Here is a 27,091-nt window from a genome sequence, read left to right on the forward strand (position 1 = left end):
CCTGCTCATAAATGTTGCGCTGCTGTCTTCCCTGTGGACAAAATCATTTGTGTTCTTCTTTTTCGTTGTTGTCTTTATCGTCTCAGCTCTGATAATTTGCCTTTTAACTGCTGCAGTTAGACATTTAAACATTTGGTGATGCTGTCAGCTGCATTGTTCTCAGATTGGGCTAGATTGACATCCTGAGGAGGAATCTGAAGAGATGGAAGCACACAGAGAAACGATTCAGATTTTATTTGGCAATGTTCTCACTGAGCCTGATTGTTTTTCTCAGGCGGTGTACAAGTTCCACATTTTCGCACATTCTGAAGCAATATAGTTTAAAGAGGAAGTTCCCTAATGCATAGGGGCTGTCCAATAGTCTTCATCTGTCTGAGCATTCTGACTGGAGGTATATTTCCTGAACATTTTGCAAGCCTGAAAGGCTACTACAAAAAATTCTCAGCCTCACCAGAAAACATCACAAGAGAGAAAGATTGTTCTTGCATTATTTTTCAATGTAGTCTCCTTTAACTTCAGTGCATTTGGTCCATCAGTTGTTTAGCTTCTCCATTCCTTCATGAAAGAAGGTCACATCTTGAGCCTCCAGAGGCTCCTCAACAGCATGCATGACTTCATCATCGCTCTAAAAACGGTGAACACGATTCCAGGTCACATGAGTGACATTACATAACAGTTTAAAGCCACATTTGGCTGATTCTGCCACCTGCGCTGTGTGGACAACACATCGTCCTGTAGCAACAGCACACCAGCTACAAGCGTTCCTCTCCTTTTGTTCTTGGATTGGTTCGAACATTTCAGTGCTGTAAGGTTTAAAAGCATGCAGTTTTACTCCAAAATGGGAATTTGAGAACCTTTTGAAGTTTCCTCGTACACATACAGGAGTGTTATGGGTAACTGTGGGATGCAGACGCTCACACAGTAGCTGATATGCAAACCTGCCAAATCTATGCAACTATAAATAAAACCATAAAAATATCTAATCTCTCTTCATGCATGTTTATTTAGGTGCAGCCCAGAGAAGTCCAGTCATTGCTGCATGTGTGGGTCGGTCTGCTTACCTAACTTCTCTGCAGGTGACTGTACTGTGGGTGTCCTGTACACTGTGAAGGGCAACATTAGCTCAGTGCCTCACAGACTGCTCTGTGTCTTGCTAAGTTCTCCAAAAACTTCCACACCATCTGCTGTAGTTGGCACAACAAAGAGACTTCTTACCCTCCAACTATCTTAACCAGAGAGTCTGAGGACTGCCTCTGCAGAACAAAAGACCCCAAAGACATTTTCAGTTCAGATCCGCTCCAGCTTGTCAGGCGCTTCGACAGTTACGCAGAGACACACAGGTCAGGTCAGGTCAGAGCTGCAGAGATGTTAGGGTTCATTTGTAATCGGTTTCCTCGTCTTCAGTCCATCACACTGCTCTGGGACTTCATGGTGCTCGGTGATAATACAAAAGGAAACTGAACAACCTTCAAAGCGTATCCACATCATAGCTTTGTGAAAACTGTCCTCTTCCTCTTAGTCTGAGAATGTTTCCATTTGGACATTCAGGAACCAGGTTTTGAATTGAAAGTTGCTGCTTTTGCTTTAAATGCACAATTTAAAGAAACATTGTGTATTGAGTTGTACAAATGGATCTATGGATTGAGGACAAATGATAATTACCTGGTACAATTTAAAACTGACTTTAAAAGGGGCTGTAAGGAGGGGAACGGCTAGGCTCTGGGATAAAGAAAAAAAGGATTACACAACGACAAATAGGCACCATTCATTCTGAAAAATCATTTCCACTTTCAACTGAGAAATGTAATAAACTTAAAACACAAAGCTGCTTCTCTCTGATGCAATAAATTCAGCATGCTGTTGTTTGGGAATGCACCAGAGAAAATCTAATTAGCTTATTATGCCACAGTAAACCTTTACCAGACATAATTAATCCTATAATAAAAGTGAGAAGAATGTCAGGTGAATATCACAGCAGGGTGATGCTGTGGAAAGCTCCTCTGAATCCTGTAGTGGTGCAACACTGGTTTGTTTCAGTCATTGACCACATAAAAACGGTAAAACTGTGTTTTCTGAGAGGGAAGATGAGAAAGGCGGCTGATTATTTGACTTCATTGCCTTTTGCTATGAAGTACACCCACACAGTAGTGCACATACTCAGGTGGAAATGACAGTGGGACATGTTGTGGTGGTGAAATAACAATTCCTCCCTATGACATGATGACTGGAGCATGAAAATGCCTCCCAAAGCTCATATTTGTGAGTGGGTGTTCATCACCAGGAGAGAGCCGCTCCGTTTGGCTGATCATCATGAAAAGGGCTTACACAGCGTATGCATGCTCGAAGAAGTTGGGTGGTGACTTGGGAGACACATTTGCCCACGGCATTCCTATTGGTTTATTAGTGACGTGATGACACGGAGGAGTTGAGCTTAACACTTTATAAAGCTTCTCTGTCCGCGGCGAGCCACTCTTTTAAAGACCACTGTGGTTGACACTTCCTCATTCCGCAACTCATCACCGGGAGAAGAAGGCGAAAGAAACCCACCTCGACGTCCATCATGAGCGAGGTAGGATTATTTTATGTTTTAAAAACAAAAGAGGCGTCGGGATTAACCCCATTTTACGCACGCTTCGTACGCTTACGCGCAGATGGAGGCATCGTTAACGGGAGGTTTGGCAGCCAGGAAAGCTGCTGTTGGCGACGGATTATGTTATCTGATTTCCCCCCCCCACATTTACTGTCTGTTGCGGCGCGAATATGATTCATCAGTGAGTGTCAGATGCTGCACAGCTGCGCTGCCAAAGTGTGCCGAGCGGCAGCAGCGTAGGGAACACCAGGGCGCATCAGTGTGTCCAGAGCTACTCCCCCTGAAGTAACGGTGGATTTACGAGAGATGGCTGTTACCGTGGTCCAGAATAATATTTTCAACCATACAGCAATTACACTGAACGCAATTTGGCCAAAATTTAGCCTCATTGTACAAGAAGTGACCAGTAGTCATTTTGCTCCTCTGATTATCTGAATTAAACGGGTGGAGTGAACCTGCTGAAATATATATGTTTTTTTGCAGATGATTCATTTAACAATGTGTGGTTGGTAGTGCTGTGCGGGTGATTCTACCAACCACACTGTAGGTTAATCTCTCCTTATAAAACAGCCAACAATCCCGGGCATAAAGGGGGTTCAGCTCGCAATGGAAAACTGCTGTTAGGTTTTCCCACAGCGCACTCCCTTCAGTCAGATACAGACACACATGCTTCAGCTCCATTCATTTTAAAGTGGATAAAAAGTTGAAAATGGTTCAGGTACTATATTTGACTCTCTTTTTTTTTTCCGCAACATGACAATAATGGAGCCATGACATGAAGCTGATCAGGTTTTGAGCTGGTGCTGATGACAACTCTCTTCAGAATGCTTTTGATCTGCTCTGTTCTTGTCAGGTGATTGGTACTGTCATCACACTAATGTGCATCCAAGTGACGCCTTCAGTTGTTGTCATTTTTTTAAATGTCCCGATCTGTCCGCAGATTGTGGGACATCAGGAAAATATTCAGCAAACACCTCAGTTCAGAGACGAAGACAAGTCGCTTCCAGTTCAGTCAGGTATTGAAAGTTCGGCAGGTGTTTTTCACAGCAGATAAAAAGAACTTTTCTACTGGCAAATCTATATTTAAAATAAAATCTTCCTTGTAATGGTTGAAAATAACGGAGGTTTAGTGTTAATAACTGTGTGGTTTCTGTTCTTAAACCCTATAACAGTGTAACGTGGTGTCCTGATACACATTTTAGGGCAGATATTAGAATTAAGTGATGAGAGATTTGGAGTTATTGGAGTATTCTTATTTGTGCAGGTTACATATTTGTTTTTTTAAAGGCTTACTTATACATTTGTGTTTGTGTTCCACTGTGCATGTGTTAAAGTTGGGAAAACACAGCTATAAATGTTTGCACAAAGGATAAGTTGGAGGTCTGAGATGTTTGTCTTCACACAGTGTTTAACTTAAAGAGCGTGCAATGTTTTAAACTCAAGTACCTCGGTAAAAAAAATTTCCAAACACCCCGACAGCAGCTTTCAGGCTGAGAAGGAAGCAATTCTATCAGAGTTCAATCCTGCAGTCTAGTGGGTATGCAGTTTGTCATCCCATCAAATGGATTGGTGGCAGACAGCACCTTTACTTTCCTGCAAACTGTTTATAGGAAGTCGTTCACCGGCTGCCTCAGTAAAAGATAAATTCAGAGTGCTCACACAACGCAAGCTATAACAGCTTTTGAATAATTTAATCCCTCGCCGGCAGTGAAATCACCTGAGCTTTTTGTCTGGCAGTAATGTGCAAAGTAAAGAGAAGCTGCCCTGTTGATTGAAGGGTTGTGAGTTCAGAACAGGACCCTGGTGAGGATGAGGAAGAATGCAGGGTCTGGTGGTGGAGCGATTTTTGTGCTTAGTTGATACGTTTCAAGAAGAACCGTGCAGAGCCAAGTTATTCTTCATCAAAGTCATGAAAGTATTCAGTCTCCAAAGTTGACTTGACGCCAAAAAACACCCAGCAGAGCAGCTCAGCATGTTCTGGATGGATGAGTCTCGCAGTGGTCAGCACTGCAGTGGTCCCTCCCTCACCCCCGCCTCCCTCCCTGCCCTTGTTCTCTCCGCCTCCCTCATTCATCCACACACTCCTGCTCCAAAATACAATACCCCAAAGTAATACTATTTTACAGTTTTTACCTTTTCTTAATCTCTTAGTAAAATAACAATTTTAAAAAAAACAAGCTTTAAAGATGCAGCTGAACAGCTATTGTCAGTCCACAAAGCTCCTTACTTCTGTCATTGTTGTTCACATCAGGGAGGAAAGAACGAGATGACACGAGAGACTGAAAACTGTCAGGTGCTCCAGATGGTGGAAAATGGCTGACTCAGAGGCTTTAATACTTTGCTGTTGGGTACAGAGTAGAAATTCAGCTACTGACACGGCCACTATCCATCATGACGGTTTGTCTTCCACATTCGGAGGTCTTAAACTGCAGCTGGCTGTCTGCTCTTGTTCCCTTTCTGAGTGATTTTCTGTTCGCCAGTTTGACATTGTTGCGACTTTCCTCAATTACACAGTAACGTTCTGATAATGTAGCTTTATAAAACAGTTAGTTTGTCCTAAAAGGAAAAGCACTGAATCACTGGGCTGTCTGAGTAATGCTGCATCTGGTTATTATTAGATAGAAGTGTTCATAGGGTCAGATATTTGCAGTGCTTCATTTACACGTGAAGCCACATAGACCACTGTGTAAAGCTCCTTTCAGATTAACTGAATCAGTCCGTTTTACTTTTTTAATGAGATGTAACTGACAGTTATGGTGGCTTTGCAGCTATTTTCCCAACTGTTTGTTGACACATCTTGTGTGTTTTTTAATTTATTTATTTATTTTTTTTAACCAAGTCGGATATCTCGCTATCGTCATTCTGAATTTCTCTGACTCAGAGCTTGGAGGCAGATGAGAGCAGTTATTTTTATTTTCAATCAGTTGCTTGTAATTAGGAGTTATAATATGATGTGGATGCTGCGTAAGCCTGACCAGTGAGCCAGTCCTGGAAATGTCACACCTAAATGTAATACAGCCACCATTAAGCCTCAACCACAATCACTCACTGCTTATGTAAGGAAGTCTGAGCCTCATATTAAGATTACGTAGCTTAGAAACCTTTAAGAGCTTAATATTTATAACAGCAGATACACAATAAGAAGTTTAGATTAATTTAAAGATATCGCAAATTGTTTTTTGTCACTGTAGACAGATATACCGGGCTTTGCAAAAGTTCTGTTACACTCAGTTTCATGATCTTCAGAGACGTTTACATGTCGGAGTGAAAAATTCCATTAAAGAAACTGAAAGTTCTACCTTATAGGCAGGTGTCATTAATACAAATTTGTTCTCTGGTGAAGTTGTATCAAGATGGAAGTCAAAAGAGTTGAGATATTTGCCAGCACGAAGGAGAGCAGATATCTCGACTCTTTTGACTTCCATCTTGATACAACTTCACCAGAGAACAAATTTGTATTAATGGCACCTGCCTATAAGGTAGAACTTTCAGTTTATTTAATGGAATTTTTCACTCCGACATGTAAACGTCTCCAAAGATCATGAAACCGTGTAACAGAACTTTTGCAAAGCCTGGTACAGTTAGGTCCAGTAGTATTTGGGAAGGGACATATTTTTTGTAATTTGCCTCTGTACCCTATAGAAATGAAATGTGTAAATTGAAGACTTTCAGCTATAATTGAAGGAGGTGAGCGATTTCATGTTCAGGTGTGTCCTGTTTCCACAATATTTTGTTACAAATTAAGGAGATAGAAGATCTGGAATTGACTCTGAATCGTTGAATTTGCCTTTGATAAGTGTTCATGTGAATTCTCAATGTGGTCTCCAACGAGGTGACCATGTGTGTGAAGGAGGCCATCGTTTGACGGAACTATCAAAAACAACCTGTCACAGACATTAAAGCTGCTGTCCGGAGTTTGAATCGCAGCATCTCCCAAAACACTGTTGGTCCCTCCCTCCCTCCCTCTGATTTTGCCCCTTTATTTGTGCACGCGCGCAGTACATGAGAGGAGTGCCCGGAGTGCTGCAGCATCTCGCCTGTTTTGCTGTTTTCCCCTCTTCTACATTTAGTACATTTAGTAAATAATAAAGGAATTACGTTAGAATGCTGTATTGAGTCTAACTTGTCCTAATACCAAAATAACATGAATCTGCTAGGACGAACGAGTAAAGTTTCAATATGTGATGACACTCGTGTATCCCTCTCGATGACGTTGTTTATCAAACTTAGTGCATTTACGCGTGTATATGTGTTAGATTGTTTATTTATTTCTATCTAGAGTTCAGAATTGCACGACTCCTCTGACGACGAGTATGTCCCAGACGCCCCAACATCTTCCTCCAGAGGTCGGGCATCTAAACGAAGCAGTCAGGCGGGCTATGGAGGCCGTGGTCGGGGAGCGACGCGAGCACCCCGAGCCAAAAAACGTCCTGCAGTCTCTTGGCCTGACAAGCCGTGGGATTGGTAACTTTTCTGGAAGTTGCTGATCCCTGATGCTCTCTCCTCCACAAGCAAAACAAATGTGCGCGCGGTTGCGTAGTGCGTAGCTCGCCCACCTCTGCATGGGCTTGCTTGCTGTGCGCGTAACCGTTGATTGACAGCATGACAAAGCTGAAGCTCGAACTTGATTGGTCGGCAGCGACCGGCGCTTTTTGGAATAACATGGGGGTCTATGAGAGGAAGGCGGAGCTCAGGAATAAATTTTCATATTGCGTTATACTAACTTTATATTATAGTATCGAACTAGACTAACACATTTAAGCTTTGTTAAAAAATGATACATAAATTGAAAACAAACGGAAACTCCGGACAGCAGCTTTAACATGACATTCACAAGTGGCCAGATTAAGCATATGGGACATTCGTAAAAAATATGGAATGAACTGGCAAGTTCAAGAACAACAAAAGGCCTGGAAGACAATAGAAGACAACCAAAGTGGACGGCTACTGAATCCTCTCCTTGGTGAAGAGAAACATCTCAGAACATCTAGCCAAGGCAAAAACACAGAGGAGGTAGGTGTATCATTGTCAAAGTCTACAATAAACTGATGCCTTCATGAATGTAAAAACATATACAAACTAGTAGTAACACTCAAGAACAGAATCATCAGCAACAAAAAAGAACACGAAAATGAAAGAAGATTCTTTGGACCGAAGGACCAAGATTAACTAGTACCAGAGTGATTGGAAGAGACGAGTGTGGAGGAAAAGAAGGGCTCATGATTCAAAGGACCACGTCATCTGTTAAACAAGGTGGAGGAAGTTTTATAGAATAGGCATGTATGGCTGCTAATAGAACTGGGTCACTGGTGTTTATTGATTATTCTGAAAAGAGATTATTCTGCTCGGACTGAGTCAAATACTGCAGAACTGTTCGCATGAATAATGACCCAAAACATACAGAAAAAGCAACCAAACAGCTTCTTAAGGAAAAGAAACGGAATGTTCTTGAATGGCCGAGTCCGTCACCCCAACTGAGCTGCTTTTTACTTTTAGAAGATAAAACTGGAGTCAGAAAGACCCACAAACAAGCAGCGACTGAGGCGGCTGCAAAGGTCTGTTCAAACATTTCAAAGAAAGCAACTCAGCAGGTGGTGATGTCCACGGGTTCCAGACTTCAGACACTGCAACGTTGACTGAAACGGATTTGCAGTCAAGTAAAAGAATAATCCTTATATTTATATATGCGCAAGGAAGCTACAGACTTTTCAAGCTTCCGTCTGCTTTCATAAATCACAGCACCTTTGTCCTTTTATCCCGCTGTGACCGCATCAACTGAAGGCTGACATTTCCTGATGTGCCCTCTGCGTAGCCATGTCATCGTCATGCTCCTGTTCTGCTTTAAAATGATCTGATTCATGAATAGCTCAACACTAATTCCTTGTCTAAACTAAACCTGAAACCAGCTGCAGCGCCATCATGGTACGACAACAAGCCAAACAGGTACACTTTTGTACCAGAGTGTCTGAATTGTGAGAGTGAAACAATGCTGCCAACTTGAGATCAAACTGGAAATTACACCATCATCCATTGTAAATGCTTAGTTTAGCATACTAAAAATCTGTAGTAGTAAAAACACTTTAAAAATCAGTGCTATGTGTCAACGTTTGATACCAAAACATGGTTAAAGACAAACAGCTTGATGGATACCGGATAGCCCAGGATGAATTACCCAAGGTGTAATATAGTGCTGGGTAGCTAATGACTGGAGGTATTTATATAGTTGTGAATGATACTGGGTATCTTACAAGTCCTTTAGCTGACCAGTCCTTCATCCTTCCTTCACATAAAAGTTGTCAGTAATCATCATTAAGGCCGTTCCAATGTGCTTATTTCTGCACTGAGGATTTCCTCAAGAAGCTTGAGAATACAGGAACTAAACCTTTATTGAAAGTACACTGACAGTCATTAAAAACTTTGAGACCATATTTTTCAACATAATTTTTATTTTGAAGCCCGAAACTGGATTTTCTTCATATGAATCATTTGTTCAGCATATTGGCATACAGAAACAAAAATCTAAAGTTTCAAGAATGATTTCAAAATAAAGAATTTCACAAAAGAAAACGGCACCTGCCAAACACAAAGTCACAACAGTCAATACTGAGTATGGCCTCCATTTGCTTCGATGCAGGCAGCAATCCGTCGGCGCATGCTTTGGACCAGGCTTCTGATTGTGGGTTGGGAACAGCCCATACGCCTGGCTACATCACTGGAGCTCAAACCGACCTCCACCGTACCCAGTGCCCGGAGACATTGTTCATGTGATAGACGCGGCATGAAGCTGTTTACTGGACTAACAATGGTGGCCTTTTTTGGGCCTTTATATAGGCCTTCAAAACCCATTCTCAAATTGTGCAGATACTCACTGAGTATTGCTTGGTGTGTATTTGGTTCACTTTTGCAAAGTGACCAACCCATGTGCAATGAATCATGACAAAATGACAACTCCTCATTATCTCAACTACCAGGGCACTAGATCATCAGTAAATCCACAATGAATAATTACAACCCCCCTACAAGTAGAATTCTGCGTACATTTCTACCTCAAAGTTTCTGTTGACTGTCAGTATATATTTCAAACAGAGATACCCTTTTAATTGGAAATATGTTGGCGATTAGATGCCGATCTGAAACAACTTTACAACCTCACTACAGTTTTGTATAGAGACAGTATTAATAGAGACAACTCAAACAAAAGAACAAGTTCCTTCATTCATCAGAAATATGTTCCTCTCCACAATCTCTCATTTCCCTTTAGGATTTGTATCATGAATAACAACACAGGGAGAGAAAGAGAGTCTAATCTCTTTCAGCAACAAACATTTTAATGGTCTATCTTATTTTCATTCAGTTACATGAGGCTGAATGTGTGTATTGAGAAGAACCACAGCCTGCCTAAAGCATTTAGTCTAACAAGTAATATATAAGTATGAGCTGGATTATCATGACAAATTTACAGACATGATAAGTAATTATGACATTTGGAAAATGTGCTGCTGCCAGTAGAAACATGCTTCATGTATGTTCAGTGTCTGAACACTGAAGTGCTTTTACACACTGTGGTTTGACTGGTCTGATCCTTGTGTAAATACAGAAGGATGCAGTAATTACACAGATGTTTGTTGAGCTGTTTACATGTGCAAACACTCAGGCAGACCTGAAAGACATTAAAAGCAGTGCTGTACCGATGATGGTAGGAGAGCATTTAATTAGTATTTAGACAGTGTGCAAAAGAAATTACAAACTCTACACTATAAAAAAATCCATCAAAAAGAGCACGAATTTGGCAGCAAAATGCCAGAAAACATACTTTAAAAAAGATGCAATACTTCAATGTTTAAAAACTGTAAAAACACACAAATAATTGACGTAATTGGATTTTTTGATTGCAGTAATACTATGTAATTTCACATAAAACATAGTAAAAGAAGGAATTACCATTTACAGAATTGATTTTTGATGAGGACATTATGTACAGTTTTGACTCGTATTTTTCTTTTCTTTTTACAGTTAGCATGTATATACATTTTTTTTGGTGACTTTCCTAGATATTATCTGTAATTGAACAAAACCAAGAAAAACTAAACTCAGTGATTTTTAGTCCTTTATATACGTCATTTTTCCAGTCAAATAATACAAAAATATCAGTAAATTAACAATATGTTTTTCCACACTGAAAGTAGTGCGATTTTACAACCAAAAACTGCAAAAGAACAAATAACCATTTGTAAAAATATAGATTTTACCATTTTGACCTGTTTTCTTGTAATCAGCATATAAATGAGTGCTTTAATTTTGTTGCTTTTATTGTTATTTTCTGTAATTTTACAAAACTGAAAAAATCTGTACAGTAAAAAACAGCAAATTGTTTTAAAAATTATAGTTAAACAGTGTTAAAATGCTAATTTTCACAGTGTAAAAAAAAGTCCCCACAGACTTGACAGCTGTTCTGCTGTTAGGAATGGTTCAGAGGAAGGAAAAGACATATTTTCTTGTTTTTCTTCACTTCTTACATCCTTTCCCACTCCTTATGTCTGTAGGAGGAGGGAGTAAGAAGAAAGGAAACCATGTGGATGCTGTTACAGGAAATAGGATTTGCGTCTTGATTGCACCTGTGCTTCCTCTGATGTGATTGAAATGTTCTGCTGCTTATAAGGCCTTTTGCGTTCAAGAAACAATTGAAAGTCACTCCAAAAAGCAAAATAAGGAGAAACCTTTTGCAATGAAGTGAACCAAGCTAAAGGTTAACTTATAGGCAGCAGGATTTGAACTTCCAGTTAACATTTATTCATCCACAGATTCCTGAATGTTCACTCTGTGGTTCTGTTGGTAACTTTGCACTGAAAAAAGCCACTTTATAGAGTTAATGCACATTTCATGGAACAATTTCCAAGGGTGCTTGAACTCACATTGACTTGTAGGTATTTCTGAGCTACATAATGGAGCTGTGCTGTTACAGTCCTGCAGCCACTGACTCATAACTAAGCCGTCTTCAAGCCATAGCCACCCATACAGTAGCAGACAGTCTTTGGTTTCGGCAGCTTTCTGTCATCTTTCTGTCACCGTCACATCAACTCCGTCAGCGTCGGTGACGTCCGGAGAGGCAGTTCAGACTTTGAAGACGGTGTCTAAATCAAGTCAAAGATATTTTAAGATGTTATTGATCTTATTTTGGCACCTCCTATCCATATTCTGCTGGGCTAATTAACATCAAAAGAGTTTTGTTACGTTCAACTCCTTAAAGTACCAACACAGATGTGGTGGGTGTGTTCATGAGCTAGTACAAGGAAAGTATGTTGACAGTTTGTGCATCCGAGAAGTTTTTTTCAACCTTTAATTTTTGCGACGTGCAGCATTTTTGAACAAGTTGGTCCAGCTGGGGACAGACAGAAATACTAATTAGCCTGATTAGAAATTAGCATAAACCTAGCCTTGATAGGCTGCCAGATCATTACTACAAGTACTTGCGTCTTTGGAGACGGAGCTTTTAATGATAGAAGAAGCTGTCATTTATGTGAAAGATTGCAGTGAGAAATCCTATACTGTATTTCGGCTCCTCTAAATTAGCCCTGTCTTACTTGGGAGTTGGCTAAATTCAACAGTCTGTGGACAGAAAACATAAATATGACAGAAAAGGCTGTTTAATCCACTTTAAGCAGACATCGGAAATTTCTTTAAGTCCTTGGACTGGAATAACCCCAAACCAGGGATGGAGCGATGATGTCATTACTTTAATATCCTGAACAAATCCAGCATTTCTCCACAGCTCTTCAGTTTTTTAGCAAACTTGAGACTCGCTTACTTAACCACTTGTCTAGATTAGATTTTCTGCTCTTGATCAAATTATTTCCTCCAAATTCGACACCTAAGTGCAATTACAGTTGCTTTCCTCGGTAAAAACTACTCTACCAACTATAATGACAGTATGTGTTTTGAAGGAATGTCTCCAAATCTTTCATTGTCTCCTTTATTGCTGGACTAACATCTTCACACGTCATCACTCTTTCACTCCTCAGAATGGGTTGTTTAATGTGATTCTCGAGGCTCAACACAGAGCTTTGGGTTTAAACTGCAGCAGGAGTTGTAATAAATCCACTGTGTTTATGTCTCCAGACAAAATTAAATGCATTTTCCGCCACAGCTTGATGCGTCATGTTTATTAAAGCAGCCGCAGTAATGGCATCCATTTTCATCTTTGGTCATTATCCAGGGTAGATGCGAGGAATTACTTTCGACAGTGTTTTTTTCCCCTCTCTCTCTTTTGTTGCTCTTGACACTTTTCATCTCAAGAGTTCAAGCATTTGCTCTCAATCTCATTTAAAAACTGACATCGGCAGCTTTTATAATGAATAATATAAGGTGCTTAATCCTTAAAATGTATACTGTATCTGGGGCTAGAAATCTGCACTTATGCATAGCAAAAGCCATATAATGCTGTCCTAGTCATTTCAGATTGGTGAACCTACAACAGGAGCTGGTCTGTGGCTGCATTCAGACATTAAGCAGCTTTGGAGCATGTACTGCTGGATTAGGGGACTTTTGGGGATTGCGTAGAGCTGCTGTGTTGTGGCCTCCAGTGTCGCTGGACAGATTTTTGTAAACTGTCCAATAGGCCGAAAGACACTTGGAGAGATTGTTTTTCATCCTGATGGTGCACACTATTAAAGTGGCTCGGCTTTGTAAATTGAGTAAAATACAAACTTGAAAGCTAAATTCTCTCCCAGCTGTGAGTTATTCCTCCCAGTCTGTCTGGATGATCATCTTGTGAACATAATTTTATGCATTTACATACAGTGTGTTTGATAAATTACAAACAACAACTCTATGATAGATTTCCATTGCATTTTGTGAACACATTCGTGTTGCCTAAAGGATGAGTCTGGCTGTGTTTGGTAATACCCTGACTTTTCTTCCGGCATCTTTGTGCAGTTGCTGTATGTGGTTTTCATTCATTGATATCTGTCTTGTACAAGGTGTAGTCAGGAACACCTGAGTCTGTGTTGCTAAGAACCAAAAACTACAGCTGATTTTTAAATTTGGCCACCATCCCCTTTGCAGTAGTAGCTTTGTGTAACGATACTCTGCTCCCAGTGCTCACGCCACAATTGGAAAACTCCCTGGAAGTTCAGTTTTGTAAGCAAGTCAAGAATAATCTGCATCATGCACCTTGAATCCCTGTGTCAAAACTAGGGGTTGTCTGATGTATTCGTTTTAGTACCAATATCGATTATTAGCGAGCAAGGAAACCCATAACCGTTATTTGAAACTGAAGCACATTTTCAGTTAAAATGGAAATCGTGGTGCCAAACTTTAGAATAAGACAACTACAAGACAAAACTTTGTTTATTCAACCTGATTTCCATTTTGGTAACGATTGGGAAACCAATGTGCTGGTGCTGTCAAAAAACTCACAGGTTTGTCAAAGCTCTGTGATGATGACACGTTATCATGATGGAGCACACAACTGCCATCTTTCTGAATGTTTTCCCTCAGACGCCTCATGATGTTAGGACTTGGCGTTGACAGTATGACCCTGGGCGATGAATTCACATTGCAAAATGTCAAAGAAAATGCCGATTGTTCTCTTGGTGCACTCCTGACCTGACGGTTAGTCTTCTGTCTTGGAGACTTCAGGCTCTTCCATTGTGAAAACTGCTGTGTTGTCTCTGGGTCGTAGCCGTTGATCAAACTGCTGTCACTAATTCTGATCCTTTGGTCTGTTGGTGGCAACCCTCGCTAACTTCAACAGAATATGCGGCCATCTGCTTGAAGTCATGCAGAATTGTGACTCACAAGAGTTAATGCTCAGATCTGCTGCATTTATAGGAAAAAGTAGAAATGGAAGATGAAGGTACTTTAAATGGTCACAGTAATGTCTTCTCTGTCTTTTATTTAATGACAGGTTTCACTTTTAGCATTGCATTGTGTAGCTTGTGACTTAATCAACCAACTTAAACCATTTCAGGTCACTAGCAGTCATTATGCAAGAGATGATTTTGTAACATTGTTTTCAACTTTAAAATCTTAGAAGCATCTTTAAACAGCAATTTTAATTCTATTATTTCCGTTGTCACATTCTCTACCTAATGCTATTAGTCGGTTTATTATCTGTACGTTGATTCATATCAGGTTTTGTTTCCCTTGTGGGTTTAATCAACAAACACTCTATCAACCAGCTCAATCTTTATCAACAGCAAAGAAGATATGAATGGCAATTCACTCAGCCGCAACAACATAAATCATTTGGATTGGTGCCGAACGCACTCTGAAACTATTCCACACTGGGTGGTTAAGTGACTGGGATGAAAACAGTTTTTGTAATGTATGTGCACTTGTTGTCTGATTAGTATGCAGCCGTAAATTCCCCGGCTGTGCACACATGGCTGATGAGCCGTTGTTTGTCGGTTTCATGGACTGCGTCTTGCACAGCCAATGCACAATGTAAAGTGAATCAATCAAATAAATTGACATCTTTATTAAGCTTGGTGCTTCAGAAGGCGTTTACAGAGGCTGTTTGATCCCGAGGCTGATGGATGAGTTGCTGTCATATTATCTGCACGTAAAAAAAAATCCTCTAATGTGAGTCTGCTTCTGACGTGAATGAAAAATAATCACATTTAAAGTGGTTGAAAACTTTAAATGTTTAAAAATTGTGTGTATATGTATATCGTTGAGCATTAATGAGGTAGATCTCAACATTCAAATTGTAACACAACAGATTGGAATGTGAAAGGACAGTTTGACAACCATAAAATGTGTTAATGTATGATAATAGGTGTCGCTGCTGTGCAAAAGAAAAGGCCACAGTCATCCTTGCTTTCTGTGCGCACCGCAGTCGTGTAAATCACACATTTCAGCAGCCTCAGCAATAGTGCGCCATGCGTGCATGCCGGTGTCTATATTTCAGTCACTCACCTTACGAGTTGAGTGCGTGGGAAGGGCTGAATTAGCAGAGCGACATTACTGCTGCAAGCTGCAAATTTTCCTCCCACAAAATCATTAAAGCATCACACTCCACAGATGTGAGACCGAAAGGAACACTTCAGGGACTGCAGGGGTCTGCAGGCCAATCTAATAAGTGAGGAGGTAACAGAAATAGGTTTGACTGTGGGGCCTCCGGTTTAGAGATCTGGACAAATGCTGACTAGAGGCACATAAATATGCAAGCTGTTTTAAACTCTCAGTCATCGCTCTTGGTGCGCTCTTGAGCAAGTCAGTAAAACCTCAAATGCGGGATTCTCCTTTCCACCAACCCCTTTGGCTTTACAAGAAACTGTGCTATTATACAAGTTGAGCTTTGGTATGTTACTGTCCTTAATCTCACTGTTTGAGTCTTATAAACATCCTCCTGGGGATGGAATACAGCCTTTCCTATGAACACAATGAAACTTGCGCTGGGTATCCATTTTCAGTTTATTTGTGTGTACTGTACCTGACCTAAAAACATAAAAAAATAACAAAAAATGCAATTGCTTTCTTAAATAAGACTTTACAGTGGTATACGGGGTTTCTGATGTTGCCACAGCAGCGGTTGTATTTCCTACTCTGTCTCTGGTATCTGCTTTTCCTCGTTTTTATGCTCTTCAGTTTTGGGATGACAACCACAACTAGACACTTGTGTTGTAGAACAGCTGGTGGGATTTCTGATGCCGGCTGGTTCTCAGATAAACAATGGAGCAGTTTGATCCTTTCATTCAGGACATTTAGCGCCTAAACTGAGCTCATGTCTATTTTGTGCTTATTGGGTGTATTTATAATAAAGAATAAAAGAGTGTCTACCAAAGGGTGCACTTGATCTTGAGGCGTAAAAGCAGCAAACTTTACAGAACATTTTGAACTTCTCTGTTAGCAGCTTTTGTTGCTTAATGTTCTGTGTCTTTATTCTCGGTGATTATTATGAGCTGCCGGGCGTACAAGTACTGACAACAGAAAGAAAATATACTCTGATGGTGTATAAACAACATGAAATGGACCATTTGCCTTTTCTTTAATGCATTGTTTTGTAACCAACATGACCGATCTTCCTCAAGAAATGCTCTAAGTGAATGCTTTCATTAAATATAAGAAGAAGAGAAGACATTAACGAGGCCATTTTGGGTACCTTCTTTTGGTTTAAGCAAAATTTAAACTCATTATCTGCTTGCTGCAAATACTTGAAGGTGCTGAGCGACAGAATTGATTTTAATATGTTTGCCTCAGTAAATACTGTGCAGCGTCTCTGTAATGACCACACAGAGAAGGTCAGGAGAGCTGCTGGTTAAAGTTCCAGAGCTGTAACTTTATTGATGGTATTTTCTTTACTTCCCATTATGGACTAAATGGAGCCTAACTCGCGTGCTTATTTCTGAAGCAGCTCATGGAGAAGAAAACCTGCTGCTCAAAGTTAACATTATGTCTCTTCGGATTTAACTGTAACAGCCAAAGACGGAGACAAACTAGCGGTGCGAGAGGAGATTTGTAGCAGTTGGCTCCGAGGTGAAATATGGATTTACTTGACAAGCAGACATAAATCACGAGCTGACAGTGAAAGTCTGCCATCCTGCATCTCAACACTTAATTAAATTGGGATTGACCTGCCTCCTGAATGCCCAGTTGAGCCATATGCTACTGTTTATGCTCCTGGATATAGACGCCAAAATATAAACACAGGTTCTGGATTCATTCCTAATAAACATAGTGGAATAAACACCGCAATATCCATTGGCTGTGCTCAATAAACAAACAACATTAAGCACATTATTGCTCTCAGAGGGTATCAAATGGAAGCAGTGAAATTTTGTTTTCACCGTATATCCCACGAGTCGTTTCTTTTACTGTGTTTGCTCAAAGCGAATTTGTCCGAGACCCCTCTCATCTGAGCAGACACAAGCCAACATGCCCTCTGCAGATTTCACGAGAAACTCAATGCAGGTTTTGAGGGATTTTTTTTTAATGATCCAAAAAAGGGAAGAGATGGAAGACAATTCAAGCAGTTTGTTTTGCTGGCATCCTGCAGCTTTTTAATCTTGTCGTGATCCTGGGTTGGTGGTTTCTGCAGCTTCTCCTCTCACTGGAAGACCAATCTGTTCCTGCCCTTCAGTGGAAGAACTGAAGGGAGAAGAGCTGCTTTGGCCTTATGTTCTTTCTGCTTGAATTGTCTGTGGCCTACTTCTGCTTTTTTAAATTCTTAATGTCCATTGAGTGTGGCAGGGAACTGTTGGACAGAGCAAGCTGCCAAGTCTGAAAATAACCTCAGAAATAAATGAACAACGTCATTTCATTATTTCCCCAATTGCTCAGACTTCATTTTTATCCACTGCTCTGCTTTGATTGTAATTACTAAGCAATACACTTCAAAATGACTGCTGGTGTTTAGGGATCCATTGGACATGGAGAAAGGATCTGAGCTGAATGGTATCCAAATAATGAGTTGATTCTTCACATTATTATCACATCAAATGCCACCACTTCCCTGGGAAGTTGTTCTGTGCGATGTTTCTATCTGGCAGTGTCTGGTGGGACAGCACAAGCAGAGGACAGATTCGTCATTCCACATAATTAGAGTCTTAATTTGAACACCTTGCTCTGCTCAGTTCATTTGCAAAGCTACTCTCCTGCTGCCTGGCCCATAAAGGCAGACTGGAGCGCTATCTGGGTCGCCTGGTTATGTAGCGAGAGCTCACCATGTCACGTGGACCCCCACCCTTCTTCACAGCTGATGGCTTGGATCGGAACAGCAGTTAACCGCCAACAGGTTGGCCCGCCTCTAAACAAGCCAGTCCCTCTGGGTCTTAGCTCTTCAGCCCAAAATGGTCAGTGTTGCTGAGCCAGATGATGCAGCTGAAGCCAAAATATCAATCATCGCATTATGCCAGCCATGCTTTTGAATCAACTATCACAGATTAGCAAGCTAAGAAGCTTCCAGGATGCACAGTATTGATTTTGTCATTCTCATCTCATCTGCCATGAAGAGAGAGATGCTTCAATGTTGCACACAACAGAGTTAATCTAGAAAACCACAGGAGACACAAACAACTTCAGCTTTCGAGGTAAAACTATTGTTTTGCACGAGAAAGACAAACCAGTACTTTAAGTTTTCTGAACACAGAGACATTGAAGATGACGGGTGGCAAACGTCTGGCAGGGCAACAATAAAATTCAAGATGTGATGCACCAGAGTCTGTTTGGACTCAACCAAACTACATTGGTGGTTTAGTAGTAGTAGAAGTGACAGTCTTGATATAAAAGACAAAAAATATTGCAGTGACAGAACAATCTCACCTCTAGGTTCACTACACCAATCATCCACAACCTTAAAACCCCTGACAGGGGAAATGAAGAACTGGCATTATAATGCAATGCTCCGATGGGGAACCTTGCTTTCTGTCATTCATTTGGATGTTATTGTGATGCATACCAGCCTACCTAAACCTTATTGTGGACCGAGTCAACACCTGCCATAGCAAGGGTGGCAATCACCACCACACTGCGAAAACTGTTCAAGGTGTTAACTTGACCTTCAAATTCTTCAGATCCTAATTCCATTGAACAGAGGATGCACCCAGCAACCCACAGGACTCAAATCTGCTACAGATGTTATGGTGCAAATGCTGCAACACATCTCCAGAGGTCATGTGTCAGTGGCATGTTGGGTGAGAGCTGTTTTGGTGGCGTGAGGGGGACACACTCAATATTAGGCAGGCAGTTTTTAAAGTTGTGGAGAAGGTGGAGTTGTTCAATCTTCCTGTTAATGTGAACACCTCTCGTAGACACTGACATTGCAAATAACAGTCTATCAAGCTGTCTAAAGCTGTAAATTTAGTCGAAATCTCTGCAACTGCTGAGTAACCTTGAGGTGAGATTGTTTTGTCAACTTGTCTCTAAGGTCAGGGATGGATGGAGAAGCTGAAGATACTTTTGGAGCCTGTATCGTTGAAGTGGTGGAACCAGGCAGATGTTTTTGAATTGTAGTTTTCACTCAGTTTGCAGCAGGAGTCAAGAAGAAATAGCAAGAAAATGAAGTTCTAAATGAATTAACACGCACAACTGAAAGACAGAGGGTGTTCTCTCATTGCAAGGACTTCTAATCGTAAAGGAATCCTTTAATACAATCCATCTTTACACTTTGAATGTGTGGTTTGAAGAGACTCAGCAAGATGTAACATGCTCATTAGATTTCGAGGTGCTGAGGGGGACCTTGCTGGGAAAACAAGTGTTGCCACTGCACCTCATTGGCAGATTGTTTATATCGTGATTTAAGTAGAAAACGGATTTTCGTTCTCTCGCTGCACAGCTTTGGTAAATCAGCTGGCTGATTGAACCAAGCGTCCGGCTGATCACAGGGAAATCCCTCATTTATTTACTGCCTTGCTGGTTAGTTTGTTGCTCCCTCCATCACGGCAGCGTGCTCTGTGGCGGCACGCAGCACACGCCCAAAGTGAGGAAACCAATCCCCCTGAGATTGGCGACACCCACACTAATGAAATAAATGCAGAAAGATGTAATCTCGCCAATTTCAAGGCTCATTAAGTTGTGTAACAGACGGAAGTTTGAAAAAATAATTTGAAGAGGGGTTGTAATGTATTTTTCCCCTCCTTCCTAGTCGCTCCTTCCCTCATCTCTTCTCCCCACGGAAACTGCTATGAATCAAAGCTTTTTTTCTACCACAGCACCAGCTGTATTAACATGAAAACAAATTATTTTTTTTTCAAGAGGGATTCCAGGATTTTTTCTGGGCCACAAAGGCATTAGCACTTCTTGGCTTGGTGTCGATTGCATTACGTGAGCCGAAGTTTTACTGCTGCAAAGAGAAAATCCTCCGAAATAATGTTAGATTTTTTTAAAAAAGAAGAAAGAAAAGGAAGTTAGCAAGTCAATGAAGGCGGTTTGATCACAGCTTTTCTGTCTGCGGATGGCTTCTCGGTTGCGTGACAGCTGGCCTGCTTTTTGCTTAGACTGGTAATTTTACCGAAAGCCCCGCTCAGCTTGAACCTTGGAGGAATACGCACAACACTGGCAGGCGTGTGCTTCCATGTTGAGGTGAGTTAACAGCGGCGACAGTTGTGTGAACGAGAAAAAGCGCGGCAAGTTAATTAGTAAATAGACTGAAAGGGGGAGATTAACTAAACATCGCCACCTCCACTGATGAAATGGGACAGCTGAGTTTGTGTGCCCTGTGGTTGGCCAGACTGACCGCTCAGACGTCGCCAGAATTGCCGCTCATCGTCAAGCGGCTTATGCCTGTGACAAGCAAATCAGCAGCTCTTCCTCCCCTGCTGACTTGTTCTGCCCCAAGGCTCTGCTGAGGACAAAAACCATCTTCACACTTTGCTTGTAGATAGTAAGAGATACCCCCCTGCCTTCATCTCAGTGTCATTCCCACACCCACACTCAACACAAAGATCACCAGCAGCCATTATGTTGAAAAATGGCTTCACTTTCCAGAAAAGCCACTGTAGGTAAATTCCCTGAAGGCATCAGAGCAGAATGTATGGTAATCAAATAGTTTAATGAGAAAAATCTATCTAAATGAGCGATTTCACCATTTAAAAGTCTGCGGTCGTTTTTGTAGCGCAGTGGATACATTTCAATCTTCATCTATGCCTTTTTCTGTACATGTTCGAATTAGTGTGGTCAAACTACTTGCAGAAAACAAAGTTCCCAGGTGAACTCAGTAATTATGTTTCATGGTAATTACTGACCTCCGTTGTGCACTGCAAGAGTAAGAACCCACCCACTTCCTACTCACTTTCAACCAGGCGTGTACTGGCTGCACAACAAAGCAAAGAAAATCCCAAAAATCTGCAGTGGGGAGTTATTGACCCAGCACTGATTTGGCAATGCTTCACTATGCCCTGTAGCTTTTATGACAGTATGGTTTATGTAACTGCCAATGGAGCTCATACAGATGAGTGGTCTGTAACACACAACCCTGCACACACACAACTCTCATAGTAAAGAGCACACACAGACACCCACTCCTACTGCCTTCACGGTGAGGACGAACAGGCTCATTTCTGAAGAGCTGAAGAGGCAGGAGTAGAGTGAGGTTAGAGGATCAAAAGGGAAACGGTGTTCAGGCTTTCAGCAGAGCAGCGTCCTCCATACGCTGAACGTCGCCTCAAAGGCAGCAGAAGCAGACATCTATGCCTTTGTCGATAACATGGACCGTCATGGAAACAGGGCAAAATCTGCACCCCCACACGTATTTCTCCATGTGTGTGTGTTAAGTTTGTGTTGATGTGTTGCTGCGTGTCAGTGAAACACAGTAAGTCAACATGGTGACTTTGGAATTTTAAATTAGAGCAACAGAGGAACCATTACATGGGACTGTAGATGCCCTCCATATGGGTTTATGTTACATTTATTTATAGTTTTGGGAAAATGCTCAGTGACGTTTCTCCAAAGAATTGGAGCGGAAGATTGACACCACTGTCAATTCTACATGTTCAATTTGAAGCTACAGCCAGCAGACAATTAGTCTAGTTTAGCACAAAATCATCACCAGAATTGCTAAAACTCACTAGAATGAGTCCTGTTCCAAATTGGGTCCGTTTCCTATACTGCATTTTCCCTTACAAAGTGCACACTGTTGTATACAGTATGGATACAACTGGGACATATTACTTGGGGTATAATATTGTGCCACTGTCTTTCTCATATATTTGTCGCAGTCTGGAGTGCAAAATGAGCTGTCATCTGTCTGTGCGCTCTCAGCAGCTCAGGCTTGTTTACACACACTGTGTCATATGTGACGCATCTGCTGCTGCGCAAAGGATTGTGGGTCAAACTGGCCCGAAAAGCACGCTGGCTTGCAGACTGTAAAATGTGACCCGATGTAACAGGACATCCGTGTATTTTTGGTGTCGTGCATTTGACACTCACAAGTCTTTTTAGAACGCACTTTGCATCTTGTTCATTCAGTTTGAAATTTGCAAACTGATGTATAAAAATAATCTCAGTTAGAAGCCAGTATAGAAAACAGAAAACCACTGTTCCTATCCAAAATATCAAAAACAAATGCCATAAGAACATAACTTGTCAGTTTTGCTTCTCCCTGTTTCCAGTCGTAATGCTGTTCTAAGTGGCTGTGATTTCTGTCTTCTGCTTATTCCACAGAATGCTCATTAAGCATATTTCCCAAGACGTTAAAACTGTTCCTTAAAACTCCAAAATAATCTTTGTAAAAACATGGGCTTTTCATTTAAACTTTTAACTTTCATAAGTATAAATTGTGGAATAAACACTCTAATTTAAGGCTGCACGCTTGCGTGGACGTGTTTTATTAAGATGTAACAACATGCAGATTAAATCTGAGCGCTCAGGCTTGATTTTGGGCATGAATGCTTATTAATCTTGACATTCACTGAAAAAGAAATACGTTTGGAAACTGCGAGTTTAATGACTTTCATTTTCGCTCACATTTGCCGCACATGAGCTAAAAACAAGATGAAAAATCGCACAAAAGTCGGGTTCAAAGTAGCAGCTTTCCTCCGGCATGCTATTCTGCGGGGCAGAAATCTGAGTTTGGCTCGGAGCGAAGAGAATAAAGGCTCGCCCTCAGCAGAATGAAAGGAGGAGGATGTTTTAAAGGATTCTCTGTGAAAACCTTCTCGTTCCCTCTCTCTCCGTCGCCCGATGAATGCCCAATCAGAGATAAAACATATTTACATTTCTCTGATGTGCAATGTGCTTACAGTATACACTTCTGGATCTTCTGTTATTCTGCTTGACTTACCATGCGTTTAGAAGAGTGTGTGTGAAGTCATGCATGTGCTGTGTTTGTGTGTGTGTTTTTCCCTTACAGTATCCTAATTGAAAGCCCAGAGGCACAAATTCTGAAGCAGCCACTGTGGAGTTTGCAGGCAGTACGCTACAGTAGAGGCTTGTACACACAAAAACACACACATAAAAACATTGTTTGCTGACCTTGTGTCCCTTTGAGTCTGTTAATGATTAATGAGAAGCACAATATTTATCTCTCTGCTCTCCATCTCCCTTGTCAGCATCATGTAATTACTGCTTTTTCCCCTGCTTGATTGGTTTCTCTACTTGCTTCTCCTTCTCACAGTGCAGGAAATTGTGTGTCTCTTCTTGAGCCAGTGCGTCTACAGGTGTACCGATTTGTTCACCAGTGTGAGCGCCGGCGTGTTTTCGCTTGCTGGGTTTATCTGCAGAGTGAGGATAGCCCCTTTCCCCCCCTCAGTAATCTCACTCATGGAGCTGCTGTTATTGCAATTTACACTTGGCTCAGCTCCAGAGCTGCTCAGCCGTAATGGTTCCTCCTCTCTCCTCGTTGCCCTCAGGAGTGTTAGTTTCTCATCACCCCTGCGCTGCACTGAGCACACTCGCCATAAACACGATGACCCCAAAGTCTCATCTTGAATTTTAGCCAAACTGTAACCTGTTAAACTCAGCAGAGCCTGTTGTGAGCCTAACATGATCATCATGGCCGAGCAGTGTTTATGTCTGCAGCGATGATATCTCAGAGGAGAGATTCAGAGGCTGGTAATGGTGCTGCAGAGCTTCACCTTCACATTAAAACCCCACAAACTGAGTTTTGTTGGCCATCGTGTTTTTACTATGGGTGACTAAAACTTAACAGGGAACAATTTTATTAAACATTTCAGACATTCTCTACAGCAATTTAGCATATTAACAATTGACTGTTTAACACACAGCCTCAAGCTGAACAGAGTGTATTGAATTATAAGTGCTGATTAATGAATCAATGACTTTTTCCACATGAGCCCCTCTGATGACTGAAACTGCTATCTGAGTTATAAAGACCTGCATGAGTCCACAGAAGCAAATGCTATGATAGTTTTTGTAGATGGTAATTTTTGGTTGTTAAGTTTATTCACATTGCTTTTATTGACCCAAATTTACTAAAACAGTTTAAAGCAACAACAGACGAGTCAACAAATAGACAAACAAGAAAAGCGTTCAGAGAGCACAGTACTCCTCCAAAGCTGCTCATTCCCCAATGTGACATTGTCAGAAATGCGGCATTTGTTCATCTATTAGTTACTGATGATCAGAAATCACGGCAACATAGACTGTGACCATTTAATATAGATCTGCCCACAAACAAAATGATTTTACGTTGAGCAGAGGCGAGTGTTTTGCATGTGTGCGTTATGTACGGATACTGAATCGTGTCACTTAAATATGTAGCGGGTGGCGGGAATTGATGGGACTCGGAAAGACCCACAGTTTAATTAGTTTTTCCTAATATCCTTTTCAATGTGCAAGTCCCAAAAAGTCCACAGTAGTGGATTTGCAGTAGGATCACAATCATATGATCGTCAGCAGGCAGCTGATGTAGCGATCACTTGTTGTCATAGTTACAGCGATGGCGTGCTGCTGTCTCGTAAATATGCAGATATCTTTAACAAATCTGTGGATCCAGGCTATAAACTGCATCACTGCCAAAATCTAATCGGGGTGGTCCTTGTGTCATTTCTGACGTCGTCTGAAAATTTCATCCAAATCCATTTGTCCGTTTTTGAGTAATGTTGCTAACAGACAGACAGACAGACAAATCAATGTCGATCGTCACAGAACTCCGCTAGCTTGGAAAATCCAAACTGAATCTCCTATCTCCATGTTAGGAGATACAGGAGAATCAGTTTGGCATTGGGCGAATTGAATCGTGTTTCCCTCCCGGGAAAGTTTGGTACGACCAATCATAGCACGGGAGGCAGGAGTTAATGATGCGTCATTTTCAGCCTGGATTACCCATAAAATACCTGCGCACCTCCCGTAACCAAACACAAACATTAACAAAGTTATTCCTAACACCACTAATCGTTCGGAAGGACTCTTTTGTTGCATAGCCTTTTCAAAAATAAGTGTTGTACTTGAGAGTACCCCATGTATTCGCAGATTTTTGTGACAAAAACGGCAGTAATCATTCACCGCGACGCTTTCTCGGCTGCATGCCATGGTTGTTTGGACTACATGGACTTCAAGGTCGATTTGTTTGTGCGTCACATCCGTGTTACGCTGATTGGTTCTTTCTCGTTCAAGCTCCATTCGTTAGCCCCTCATTTTTGAAATCGTCTCCTATCATCGCAATGCCAGACTGCCTTTATTTGTATTTATATTAATACATAAATAAAGTCAGTCAGGATTTTCCAGGCAAGAACTCCCCCACATTACTTGGCGGAACAATAATGTGCAACTAAAACCTCTTTCTGACAGGAACTCTTTTTAACTCATCTGATGGCATCTAAACGTGTCGGCTTTCCTGCAAAAGTTCTAATGTCATTCTTACTAGACTGGACCTGGTAAGATTTCTGCATCAGTCACACCTGGACTTTGTCATTTAGACTGAACAATGCTAATAATGAAAATAATTAGTGGAATCTAAAAGTGAATTGTAAAACAGAGAGAGTGCACCACTTATGATTGCTAAACTGTAACAGTTTGCTTTAAAACAAATGCCACTGATGATGAATCTTTGTACTGAAACTGATCCAGACGATATTAAAAAGCAATGAGGATTTGTAATTTGTCACAGAAATTTGGACCGCTATTACACACTAAAATGAAGGGAAGGTGACTCCATTATAAATACATCTTGGCCTGTGATAACTAAAATGGACTGGAGTCAGAGGATGAAGGACATTGTTCTGTAAAATATGGATAAAGCTGGTTTTTCATGCCATTAAATCTAACTATTGGCTGGTGGGAATATTTCAATGATGCAAAAGAAAAACTGTCCAGAGTGTATAATTGGTCTCGTTTGCAACACAGCTGCAATGTTGCATCAACATTAAAGCACTAAAAGCAAACATGAACAACTCAGCCAAATGAGCTTCAGGGCAGTTTTGTTTGTGGAGAGTGTCGGTGCGGTGCAGTCTGACTGCTCTCCTCTCGCTCAGTCAGCTGGTGCCACAGCACTTTTTTGGGAGCCACATTAGTGTTTTGCGAAAACAGCAGCTATGAAGGAAGCAGTTAATTTCATGGCCATTACTAAAGGCTGCTGGAGAGACTCAGTTGCTCTCTTTGAACTGGGATTAGTAACAGGGAAGAACAAAACAGAGGCTTTATCTGGTTCTGATATTTGTGTTGGAGCTGCAGGGGGGCTGGAAGAGAGTTCAACTGTGCGACTGTAATGTGAAACCACCGCAGAGCAATTTGATAAGTCGCTCCACTTCAGGTTTTTCCTGACAGGCAAATAAAAAGAGAGAACAGGTATCATTTTGACATGCGTGACAGGTAAACATTACCTGCAGTGTTGTATGCACGTATCTCCCACACTTCAAGTAATGAGTTTTTTGTTGTTTTTTTAAATGCAGAATTGCATCAAAGACCAGCCTCAAATTAGACGTTTCTTCCCAACAGGCACAGGAGTGTTGTGTTCTGAGCTAGTGAGGATGCTTCATGCCCTCTCACCACCCGTGCCTCTCCCCAGCATCAAAGCGCAGCACACGCCGTTTGAAATTCATTGAAAGCGTTGGATTAATAATGCAGAGAGAAGCTCAGAAAAAGAGGACACATAACACGATGCGT

General features: G+C 41.2%; 1 protein-coding gene across 1 annotated transcript in view; it reads left to right on the plus strand.

The window, feature by feature from the left end:
- Window positions 1–2,322: 2,322 nt before the first annotated feature.
- The window catches only part of pcp4b (Purkinje cell protein 4b), a 48,190-nt gene continuing 23,421 nt past the window's right edge, over window positions 2,323–27,091 (plus strand). Inside the window, exon 1 of the mRNA XM_022197206.2 lies at window positions 2,323–2,569. Within this exon, the coding sequence (XP_022052898.1) occupies window positions 2,561–2,569 (9 nt within the window). The 5' untranslated portion in view covers window positions 2,323–2,560. The remainder of the gene's footprint in view (window positions 2,570–27,091) is intronic.

This window comes from Acanthochromis polyacanthus, chromosome 13 (genome assembly GCF_021347895.1).
Source record: "Acanthochromis polyacanthus isolate Apoly-LR-REF ecotype Palm Island chromosome 13, KAUST_Apoly_ChrSc, whole genome shotgun sequence".
Lineage (NCBI taxonomy): Eukaryota > Metazoa > Chordata > Actinopteri > Pomacentridae > Acanthochromis > Acanthochromis polyacanthus.